Below are 12,272 nucleotides of genomic sequence, written 5' to 3'. Positions count from 1 at the left end.
TAGGTAAAAGACAATAGTCAAGCTGGAAACTACAGGAACGCAGCTGATTGGTAACCTGAGAAGTTAGAAAGCTGAATGTCTACATGGAGAGAAGAAGCAAACATTCTGCCTCAGTAAAGCTATTCAGATAAAAAACAAACAAACAAAAAAACTGAGGCAGGAGAATCTCCACAAGTTCAAGTAGAGCCTGAGCTACATAGTGAGAGTCTGTCTCAAAAAAATAAAAATTCAAGCCCTTCCCCCTAGTAACAAGAACAAAAGAAAAAGGGAAAACAGGAACAAGTTATTTCTGACTACAGAAGCCCTTGAGGACCAGAGGCATCATTTAGGTGCTAACGATCACGGTCCTCTAAAAATAAAATATTTTAGCAGGGCGTGGTGGTGCACGCCTTTAATCCCAGCACTCGGGAGGCAGAGGCAGGCGGATCTCTGTGAGTTCAAGGCCAGCCTGGTCTACAAAGTGAGTTCCAGGCCAGCTGGGGCTACATGGAGACCCTGTCTCAAAAAGACAAAAAAAATAAATAAATAAATTTATTTTATTTTATATGTATGTTTTGCATGAATGTGAGTGCACCACATGTGTGCAGTACCTGCAGAGGCCAGAAGAGGGCATTGTATCTCTTGTAACTGGAGTTATAGATGGTTGTTAGCTCTCATGGAGGTGTTGGGAACTGAAACCTGGTCTTCTGCAATAGCAGCCAGTGCTTTTAACTGCTGAGCTGCCTCTCTAGCCCTGATTTTTTATTTAAAAATTTTTTTATTTATTAATGTGTGTGTGCATGTGTGGGTATATGTATGTGTGTGTGTGTGTGTGTGTGTGTGTGTGTGTGTGTGTGTGGCACTCATGCGGAGGTCAGAAGAAAACTGTGGAGTTGGTTCTCTCCTTCTAGCTTTAGGTGGGTTCCAGGGATCAAACTCAGGTCTGGCTTGCATGGCAAGTGCTTTTATCCACTGAGCCATCTCACCGATCCTAGAGGTTTATTTTTTAGTAAGTGCTGAATTCAAAGGACTCTGAATTTGGGTGGGAGTAACAAATTGAAAACCAGGAGGCTTATCCTGCACAGATACGCCCTGTCTCATCTTTCTCCACAGGATTCTGGCTCTACTGAGTCAACTCCTTGTAATTACTTCACTCTTTATTAATAACATTAGGTATTTACTATTTACCAGGCACCATTCTGAACACATGACAGGTTATTAACTCATTTAATCCTCTTAATGATCCTGTGGAGATGTATAAACTTGCTGCCAAAATGCTGACAACTGAGTGGAAGGGGCTGGAGGCCTGATTGTTGTCTGTGAATTCCAGCAACCTCCTCAGAGGTGCCGAACTGAAGGAACTCTGACTCAGGAGGCAGCAAACTGAAAGTTTACCTGAGTTTAAGAGCTCTGTCACCCCTTACCTCTTCTTAAGCTGGCAGACCCACCAGAATCACAAGAAATGGGAGGCCAGGGGATGAGCTGCCAGCCGGATGGTATTACAGGAACATAATCCACATGCACATTGACATAATCCAGCACATAGAAGGTGGGAGGATCAGGAATTCAAGGTTATTCTTGACTGTCTAACTAGTTGGAGGCCAGCCTGGGCTACATCAGACTCTGTCTCAGCACCCCTCCCCCACCAAAAACATAAACAGGAAGGAGTTTGGAGGAAAGGGTATTTTGTTGATGACATACTTGATAGCACTATTCATAATTAACTGCTCCCGGGTTTTAGTCTTGTTTTGTTCCCATGCATACAGACGTAGCAAGTATCTTTGTTCCCTTTTTTATTTTTGGTTCTATGAAACAGGCTCTCCCTGTAGCCCCAGCCATCCTGGAACTCACTATGTAGGCCAGGCTGGTCTCAATCCAGATCACACAGAGATCTGTCTGCCTCTGCCTCCTGAGTGCTGGGATTAAAGGCATGTGTCACTACACCTGGCAGGAAGTTCTTCTCTTAAAAATAGGATCATAATATTTGTTTTGCAACTTTAAAAAACACATTCTGGAGAGGAAAGCAGGAAAAGTTGGAAGGCTAGATGAATAGTTAAAGCAATTTTATAATACTCATGCTGATTAGAAGCTAAATGAGAACAAGACACCTTTAAAACAGCTTCTGGGAGGCAAAAATAGATGGCCCAGGATGGTGTATCAGTAAGGCCAGGGTTAGAGAGGGTGGTGAAAATTGCCAGCATTGTTTCTTGTAATACATGGAACATTTCAGTCATGTCCAGCTTCCTGCCCTGTTCCTGAAGACAAGTATTAACAGGTCATTCTCCTGACTTTAAGCTTGCAGCAAGCATTCAAGCACAGCATGTGATTTGTCCAGAGAGTTAAACATGCAACCTTGCATGGTGTTTAGAGGTTTATTATGACCTAGCTCAACCTTCCCATTTTCAAAATGATATCTCCCTTTTGAGCCATTAATCCTAAATATACATGTGTGCATGTGTGTACGTGCGTGAATGCGTGTCTGCTGTCGTTTGTTCAAAGGTGTTTCTACTTAAGGTGATTAATCCAAGCTCAGTTCAAATCATGCTGACCAAATTCATTCCATTTAAAGGTTAGCTGTTAGCCTAATGCTATATAAAATGTTATGTATGAACAATGTTAAATCTGTAGAACTATCTGAGACTTAAAATATGACTTTGGATCATTTCTATAGATTGTTTACGAGCACTGACTGCTAAATAAACTTGGGCATCTCCTCTTCCGTTCATTACCTACTAGAATTAGATTGTCAAATGTGGGGGTGAAAATTCCCTAAGGAAGACATTTCCTTCAGATACTATCTGAGATGGTCAGGAAGTACTATTTATTTTTGTGTATGAATATGGTGTGTGTGTGTGTGTGTGTGTGTGTGTGTGTGTGTGGTGCATGTGAAGGTCAGAGGTCAACCTTGTGTGTTAGTCCTTACCTTCTGCCTTGGTTTTGAGGCAGGGTCTCGCTGCTTGCCACATACTCCAGGCTGACTGGTCAGATTCCGGCAGATTCTCCTGTCTCTACTTTTCATATCACTGTTGGAGTGCTGGAATTACAGACACGCACCACTATGTCCACCTTTAACACAGGTTCATCAGGCTTTCATGGCAAGCACTTTTACTTGCTAAGTCTTTTCCCTAGCCAGAAATTAATGTTTTTAGAGTAGTTTTAGGTTCACAACAAAATTGTACAGTAGACACAGAGGATTCTCCGGTAATCCTGTGCTTACTTATCCATGGCCTCCCCATTATTACTATCAGAATGACATCTGTATTATAATTTTTCTTTTTTGCTTTAGTGTGTGTGTGTGTGTGTGTGTGTGTGTGTGTGTGTGTGCTGAACCCTTCCACATACTAGGCAAGCAGTCTACCACTGAACTACATTCCTGGCCCCTTCGTTGTAATTCATGAATCCACTTGAACATATCATTATCTCTCAGAGCTCATAGATTACATTAGGATTCATTCTGTTGTTGAACAGTTGATAGGTTTGGACAAACTCATCATGACATGTGTCTACCACTCTGGTATCTTGCAGGATTGTTTTCCTGTCCTAACCATCCTCTTCTCCACCTAGTCTCCTGTCCCTCTCTGTGGCCTTCCAGATGGGCCTCTTTCCCTTAGTGATATTTCCCCTCAGTATTCCTCCATGTGTTAATAGCTCATTTTTAGTGTTAGTTGTCCATTGTCTTTATGAACCAGTGTATCCATTTATTTTATGAAGGGCATCTTGGTAATCACTAAGCTTTGGCAATTATGATTAGAATTGCTATTAAACAACCATGTGCAGGTTTTTCTGTGGACATAAGGAACATAAGTTTCCCATTCCTTTTTTAAGAGATGGGATCTTGGGACTAGGGGGTTTCTTGGGTCTTTTTGAGACAGGGTCTCTGTGTAGCCCCAGCTGTCCTTGAACTCACAGAGATCTCCGCCTCCCGAGTGTTGGGATTAAAGGCATGTGCTACCATGCCAGGCTCCAGACGGGTTTTTTGCTCAATAGAGCACTTGCCTAGCATGTGCAAAGCCAGTTCAGTTGCCAGTACCGAAGAAAAGAAAACGGAAAATTTAAAAAGCCATAAATAATGAATACCTGTAATCCTAGCACTTAGGTGGAGGTGGGAGGATCAGAGGTTCAAGGCTGTCTTCAACTGTATATGGAGTTGGAGGCCACTGTGGACTACATGAAATCCCATCTCAAAAGACCAATAGAGTGCTTGCCTAGCATGCAGGAAGCCCTGGGTTTGACCCCCAGCACCACATAAATTGGGTACGGTGGCCTACACCTATGATTTAAGCACTCGGAGTTAGAAACAGAAAGATCAGAAGTTCAAGGCCATCCTCAACTAAATAAAAAAGTTCCGGGGGTGGGGGGGGTGAGAGAAAGAATGAATTATGATTATGCATGTAAAACAGTTTAGGTGCTGGGAGTGGGGGGTGCTCTGAGAGCTATAGAAGCTCCTGCTCCACTCTCATGCCGCCCTCTTCATCTCTTCTGTGGCTGCCACTGTATCCTTCAAAACATCCTAGAAATAAACAGGTAAAAGGAACTCAAGGGAAACAAAACAGAAACCCCGGTAGCAATTGTTATGTGCTGATGGTGTGAAGATGACAGTGTAGGTATATGAGGTTCGGATTTTACATTTGTTTCTTAACTACTCACTGATTCTAATTTCCCTTCTTTGGTAGGTCATGGACTTTGTGGCAGCAACACTGCACAGAGCGTGTGCAAGCCTGGTCCATGAGGCAGAGAGCACCGTGGAATCACAGACACTGAGCATGGCCATGGGGCTGGTGGCTGTCATGCTAGGAGGAGCTGTTCAGGTGAGTTGTAGATATAAACTAAACGTGAATGGAGAATGGAGGGGGCAGGAGGGGGGGTGCGGAAATACCTGCTGCTTCCCTCCATAAGAGGGAAAATAAGAATGGATGTTATACCTAGGAGAACCCGGATGAGCAAGTTGGTTATTAATGAGAATTGTTTCCAAAGTAGAGGACCATTGCACCACTTTCACATGTGCCTTAGTGGACTTCATTGTCAGAAGGCAGGGCTCTCTGTTGCTAAGTAAAAGTTTGATCTGGAAATATCAGGCATGATGTTTTGCATCTGAGGCAAAAATTAGATTCTTTGGCTCTTCTTCTCCAAAAAATCAGTGGGAAAGCCTCAGAAACCCCTGGTTGTTCCTGCATCTGTTTTGCATAGCTTTATTTTAGTTCAGGATCCACTTTTTAGCCCATTCTGTGCAGCATGCCTAAGCCTGCTTTCCTTCCTTCCTTCCTTCCTTCCTTCCTTCCTTCCTTCCTTCCTTCCTTCCTTTCTTTTTTCAACCCTCCCTCCCTCCCTCCTTCCCTCCTTTCAGTTATCAACTGGCCTGAAATTTGCTGGCCTCAAACTCATGGAGATTCACCTATCTCTGCTTCCCAAGCTAGGATTAAAGGCATGCCTGGCACAGTCTTTTTTTTTTTTCAAAGACAGGGTCTCTGGCGCTCACTATGTAGACCAGGCTGGCCTCTATCTCACAGAGGCTCACCTGTCTCAGCTTCTGAGTGCTGGGATTAAAGTCCTGAGCCACCATACCCAGCTGGCCCTGTCATTTTTAAGTGTTTTGTTTTGTTTTTGTTTGAAGCAGGGTCACACATAGTCTAGGCTGGCCTTGAACTCACAGTGTACCCAAGGATAATATTGAACCCCAGATCTTCCTGCTTCTACTTAACAGGTGCTAAGATTACAGGTGTGTGCCCTTATGCCCAACCCAGTTCATATGTTTTCATAGTTAATTTATAGTTAAGATTTATTTTTACTTTTAAATTATGTGTATGTGTGTGTATCTATATTTGGATATGTACACTTGAGTGCAGGTGCCCTTCGAAGCCAGAAAGAGGGCACTGGGTCTCCTGGAGCTGGAGACACAGGTGAATGTGAGTCACCTGGTATAGGTACTGGGAACTGAACTAGAGTCTTCTGCAAGAGCAGTAAGCACTCTTAACTGCTGAGCCATCTCTCCAGCCCTAATTTATAATTTTAAAATTTATTCTTTCAAACATTATTGGTGACATACTTGCCAGGGGCCAGATCCTGTGCTAAGGATCTGGGAATTAGCAATGGACAAGATAGACATGGCCTGTGCCTCATAACACAGTCAGTAATGACACAAGTCACACACAGGACTAGTCAAAACAATATGATTATAATTAGAATTGAATGGAATGCCTCAAAAGAAGCCCTGGAAGGTACCAAGAGACCATGACATCTAACCCAGGCTGAGAGAGTCTCCTGTGAACAAATTCGATTTAGCCTACGACTTTAAGGATGAATAGGAGTTAGAGAGTGTGTATATAATACAGATGGAGGAGACCCTTTGAATTAAAGAACTGTAACAAGGGCTCAAAATGAGGGAAGAGCTTGGTTTCTTGAGACACTGATAAAAGGTCAGTGGAGATTAATTGTAGAGGTCCTGGGGACAAGTGCTGGCAAAGGGAAAGGACAGGGCTGGATCTTGCTTGTGAGAGCAACTGGTTAACTGACACATGAAGTTAGGAGACTGTAAGAAAACAGAATAGTCTTAGTGCAGGTATGGCATCCATCCAGCTCAGTACACATGAGTTAGGGCGCCCACTCAGGGTGACTTTTGAGTTTAAGCATTCAAGTCTGATTTCATTATACATACACAGAGAGAGAGACACACACAGACACAGACACACACACAGAGACACACACACACACACACACACACACACACGCACATATATATATGAACTTGCTTCCCTCTAGTCTGCTTTTTTCCCTCTCTGTGGGGCTCAAACACGGGCCCTTCCACTACCCCTGTGCTACATCTCCAACATTCTATCAGGCCTGTTCAACCTGCATCCCACTGGCTGCATATATTCCAGAATCACTATGAATGCCACCTAACACATTTGTGGACTAAAGCATTGTGCCGTCATGTCAAAAGGCTAGACATTCCTGACTATCTTTCAAGAGAAAAAGAATTTTATCTGGCTTGTTGTCAATGTGAAACCCATTTCTTTCTTTTCTTTTTTCTTTTTTCTTTAATTTTATTTTTTATTTTATGTGTATGCATGTATTGCCTGCATGTAGGTAAGTGCACCCATGTCATGCAATGCCCAAGGAGGTCAGAAGAGGCTGTCAGACTGGAGTTATGAACAGTTGTTAGCTGCCATGTGAGTGCTGGGATTCGAACCCGGGCCTTCTGCAAGAACAACCAATGTTTTTAACCGCTGAGCCATCTCTCCAGCCCCAAAATCCATTTCTTAAGAGATTTGTTTAGCGCTCCTAATTTCTTATTCCCCATGTCATTTGAAAAAAAAAGTTTTGGATGATGTTGCGAGATCTGGCAAGGAAAGTTCACAGGTGGAGTAGCTTCAGTTGGATTGTTACTGGATTAAATGAGCTTATTGATTTTTGCTTTTCTGGCTGAGAATTAATTTGGGTAGTCTTTGTTCTGTAAGTTGATAGTGTAGGTTTGTTTGTTTGTGTTGCATTTCCTTCTCTAGCATGTATTTCAGATACATCCTAAATGGAAAATGGCTCATAGAAATCATTTCTCTTTCTAGGAGCCATTGTTGGGGGCTGGTTGTGTATTTTGGCCATGTACTAAGAAACTGCCTCCTGTAACTGCAATGCTTGCCTATCCCTGCGCTGTGATAACTGTACAGCTCTTGTCGGTCCCTGCCCCGGGAGGCACCCTGACTCATGACTACATCCTGGGCTCCTCTGACTTTGCAGTTTAAGCAAACACGTCACCCCCTTTACTTTTGCCCTAGATCTGTTCTTTTTTTTTTTTTCATGCCTGATTCACGCATTTGTAAGTAGCTTCTTAGTAATGCAGGGTTTTGTCTTTATTTGCAGCAAAGTCATGCTTGCAAATTGTAGTGCTGGTTGGTCATTGTCATGCTGCCTTTGCTCTAGGCTAGAACACCAAGCTCTGCCTATTCTGTTAGGAGTCATTGTTTTGGCTAATGAAACAGAATCTAACAGCATCTGGACCTTTTTTTCTTTCCTTTCTAATTTGTGTGATTTAGGTGATTATTAAAGCATCGTGTCTGGGAAGAGGAGTTAATTTGGAGAAAGTGTAGGTTTAAGACTGCTAACAAGACAACTGTAATTCCAAACTCATTTTCTAAATTTCAGGGTTGGTCATCAGTAAAAGTATTACGTTGGTAAGTCTTCCTTGTCCCCTCAGGAAGCAATTTCTGCTTGATGTTGCAGAGGCCATGGGTCCTCCACAGCCCTGCTGCATGAAGCTGAGCAGAGCATTCTAGACCTTTAGAAAAAAACTGAAACCATGAAGCCATATTCTTCCAGGGCAGCAATAGAACATGTCTGTTAAACGCTGGACTCCTAATCATTACTGAGACCAAAGATGCTTCTCCTTAAAGGGACAGGGATCTTTAGCTTGCTCTTACACCATACTATTTAGATCTTAAGTTTTGCTTTTGCCAAAGGCCATTGTTTAAGCTCTTCACTAAAAAAGTTGCCCAGGGGCTGGATAGATGCCTCAGTGGTTAAGAGCACTTGCTGCTTTTACAGAGGACCCAGGTTTGGTTCCCAGTACCCACATGGCAACTTAGAACTCCAGTTCCAGGGGTTCTGACACCCTCTGTGGGCTCCAGACACATCCATGGTGTACATACATACATGTCAGCAAAACTCTCATGTGCATTAAAAAAAAAGTTACCCTGAGCGTGTGGCTGTGTTTTAGGTATAGTTATATATCAGAACTGCAGCAAACATCAAGATGCAGGTGGAATGGCAATGAGCCAACTAGAGATGGGGAAAGTAGAGAAGCCATTGCTGGGAAGTCTTTTTCATTTAACAGAGTGAGCTGGCTGGCTTCACTTCTGTGCTAGATGCTATCCTTTCCCCCCACACCGAGCTGGTGTTGGGCACTCTGGAATTTCATGCTATTATACACAGCTCCAATCATTCTTAATTATTGTTGCCTCTCTAGCAGGGATTTCCTTATTTCTGCTATTGTTAATGAACTTGCCAGAGCAGGTAGTAAACCATGTGGATAGATAAAGAAATGGCAGGAAGAATAAAAGAAAGGGAAAGTGTATTTTTAACTAAGGAGGTATAGTTTGTTTTGTTTTAATGTTATCAAAAGGCTTAAGCTTTTAAAAGTTTAGACAATACCATCTCCCTTAATGAACAACCTTCAGATCTCGATGGCACTCATGGGTGTGTTGTGAATGTTAGTCATGTGTCCCTAGAGGGGACGGAAGGCCATACTTAGTATTTTCACAGGCATGTTTGCTTGTTATTCTCTAGGTAACCCAAATGTTTCTCAGAATTGCAACCATTTATATGTAGGTGGTCAAATTGCCTAAAAAAGCCCTTAGAGACCTTAGTACTTTCAAATTCACAGCTGTGCACGGCACCACGGCACCAATTCACAGCTCTTTTTTTCTTTTTTTTTTTTTTTTAAGTGCTGGAGTAGAATCAAGACCTTACGTGTGCTAAGCTACAACTCTACCATTGTGCTACACCCCTAGCTTTGATTTTGCACCTTTGTATGTGTGTTAGTATGGTGACTGTGCATAGGTATGGACTGTGCATAGGTGTAGAGGCCAGAGGAGGATATCGGGTGCCCTGATTGATCACTCTCTGGTTCTTCCTTTGAGAAAGAGTTTCTCATTGAACCTGAAGCTAGGTTGGCAGCAGGCCCCAGAGATCCTTCTGTCTCCTCCCACACATACCAGTGCTGGGATGACAGGCATGTGTGCAGCCATGCCCAAGCTTTTTGTGTGGGTGCTGGGGATGTGAACTCAGGTCCTCATGCTTGTACAGCAAGTGCTCTTGCCTATTGAGCCATCTCTCCAGCCCCTAATTTTACATATTTTCAAAAATAATCTTTTTGGGTCAGCAAGATAGCACAGCAGGTAAAGGCACTTGCTACACAAGCATGGTGACCTGAGTTCATTCCACCAAACCCGTGTAAAGGTGGAAGGAGAGAACCAACTCCAAAAAGTTATCCTTGACCATAATATCCAGACTATGACATGTGTACCTCCTCTGCCTCTCTCTCCCCCTCTCTCTCTCACATGATAATAAAATTTTAAAATGATCTTTCAGTTAGCTAAGGACAAGTTTTCTCCAATTCCTTTTCCTTTTGAGTTTAAGCCATTTATTTATGGAACTGTCTTTATTATGTTCATTTGTAGATATTATTAAAAGTTTTAGAGCCTTGTGTAATTTTTTTTTTCAGACAGAGTCTCACTATGTAGCCCTGGCTGGTCTAGAACTCGCTATGTAGACCAGGCTGGCCTAGAACTCACAGAGATTCGCCTGCCTCTACCTCCCGAGTGCTGGAATTGAAGGCACATGCCATTATGCTTTGTTTTCACTTTTTAAATATAATTTATGTGTTAAATTTAATTTATGAGGGTTTTGCCTGCAAGAATATAAGTGTACTATGTGCATGCACTGCCCACAGGGTTCAGAAGAGGGCTTTGAGTCCCCTGGAATTGCAGCTGTAGACAGTTGTTAGCCACCATGTGGTGCTGGGAGCCAAACCTGGTTCCTGTGCAAGAACAGCCAGTGCTCTTAACCACTGAGCCATCTCTCCAGCCCCTTTATCTGTTTTAAATCACTATAAATATGAAGTGCTTTCAGAGATCCAGAATCTTAGCCAGGCGTGGTGGTGCATGCCTTTAATCCCATCACTTGGGAAGTAGAGGCAGATGGATCTCTGGTGAGTTCCAGGCCAGCTGGAGCTACAGGGAGACACTGTCTCCAAAAGACAAAAAAAAAAAAAATTCAGGATCTTTCAAGACTACCAACATCTAAAAACCGATTAGAAATCAGTATTTTTTGAAAGATTTATTTATTTATTTTTTAGTTTATGTGTCTTTGAGTGAGTGTATATACACATGTGTACGCATCTGTGTGTGGAGACTCAGAAGAGGGCATTAGGTAGCCTCCTGTATTACTTCCCACCTATTTCTTTGAGGCAGGGCCCCCCCTGAACTTAGGGCTCACATTTTCTCCGCTAGGCTGGGAGCCAGTGAGTCCCAGTGATCTACCTCCACCACTCGTGGATGGGGGGAGTGTTCCCTGACTTGTCACATGGGTGCTGGGATGGCAACTCCAGCCCTGATTGTGCAGCAAGCACTCCAGTCCCACAAACAGTACTGAAGGATGATTTTAGGTAAACATTTAATCTTTATGCCCCAAAACAAGACTTTTATTTTTCTTATTTATGTATTTATCTGTTTATTTTCTTTTGTTATTTTTTGTTGGTTTTGTTTTTGTTGTTTTTTAAAATATTTTATTATTTTTATTTTATGTACATGAGTGTATTGCCTGTGTGTATGTGAGTGCACCCATGTCATGCAATGCCGTGGAAGTCAGAAGAGGGCTTCGGATTCCCCTGGAACTGGAGTTAAGGATGGTTCGTAGCTGCCATGTGGGTGCTGGGAATCAAACCCCGGTCCTCTGCAAGAGCAGTCAGTGCTCTTAACTGCTGAGCCATCTCTCCAGCCCCATGTTTTTTTTTTTGTTTTATGCAAGCATGTCATCATATTGCACTGCAGCATGAGGTTTCACTGTTAAGTCCCTTGCCATTCATCACTTGCATTTTTTATTTTTTATTTTATGTGTATGCGTGTATTGCCTGCATATAGGTAAGTGCACCCATGTTGTACAATGCCCATGGAGGACAGAAGAGGCTATTGGATCCCCTGGGACTGGAGTTACAGACAGTTGTTAGCTGCCATATGGATGCTGAGATTTGAACCCAGGTCTTCTGCAAGAACAACCAATATTCTTAACCACTGAGCCATCTCTCCAGCCCTGTTTTTGTTTTTTAGATAGGGTGTCCCTCCAGCCCCAGCTGGCATGGAACGTGCTATGTTAAATAGGCTGGTGTCCATCTTACAGAGACCATACCTAGCTTTTTTTTTTTTTTTTTTGGTTTTTGGTCTTTTTGAGACAAGTTCTCCCTATAGCTCCAGCTGGCCTGAACTCACTTTGTAGACCAGGCTGGCCTTGAACTTGGGACACCCCTTCCTTAGCCTCCTCATTGGGATTATTTGCGTGAACCACCACACCTGATTAGAATGTGACTTCATGAGTCCACTTTTTCCTGTCTTCCAGTTTGTGACCTAGGTATATTACTTAGCTGTTTCATGCCCATTTCCTCCCTGTTTAAAATATAGCAACTAGCCTGTAGTCCGAGCACTTGGGAGGCAGAGGCAGGCGGATCTCTGTGAGTTCAAGGCCAGCCTGGTCTACATAGTGAGTTCCAGGACAGCTGGGGCTACAGGGAGACACTTTCAAAAAGACAA

At 42.9% G+C, this 12,272-nt stretch overlaps 1 protein-coding gene and 1 non-coding gene across 4 annotated transcripts in view; one reads left to right on the top strand and one right to left on the bottom strand.

Annotated features, from left to right (window-relative positions):
- The window catches only part of Tango6 (transport and golgi organization 6 homolog), a 188,060-nt gene that overhangs the window by 59,748 nt on the left and 116,040 nt on the right, over positions 1–12,272 (top strand). For all 3 annotated transcript variants that reach the window (XM_008833924.3, XM_029563885.1, XM_029563886.1), the window contains exon 12: positions 4,653–4,787. In XM_008833924.3, the coding sequence (XP_008832146.1) occupies positions 4,653–4,787 (135 nt within the window). The remainder of the gene's footprint in view (positions 1–4,652; positions 4,788–12,272) is intronic.
- Positions 11,496–11,562, bottom strand: LOC115070540. Its single transcript, XR_003849700.1, has one exon. It is a non-coding gene; the product is annotated as a small nucleolar RNA SNORD82 (small nucleolar RNA).

Source organism: Nannospalax galili, unplaced genomic scaffold, assembly GCF_000622305.1.
Source record: "Nannospalax galili isolate Female #2095 unplaced genomic scaffold, S.galili_v1.0 scaffold410, whole genome shotgun sequence".
NCBI lineage: Eukaryota > Metazoa > Chordata > Mammalia > Rodentia > Spalacidae > Nannospalax > Nannospalax galili.
This window is presented reverse-complemented; position numbering and strand designations above follow the sequence as displayed.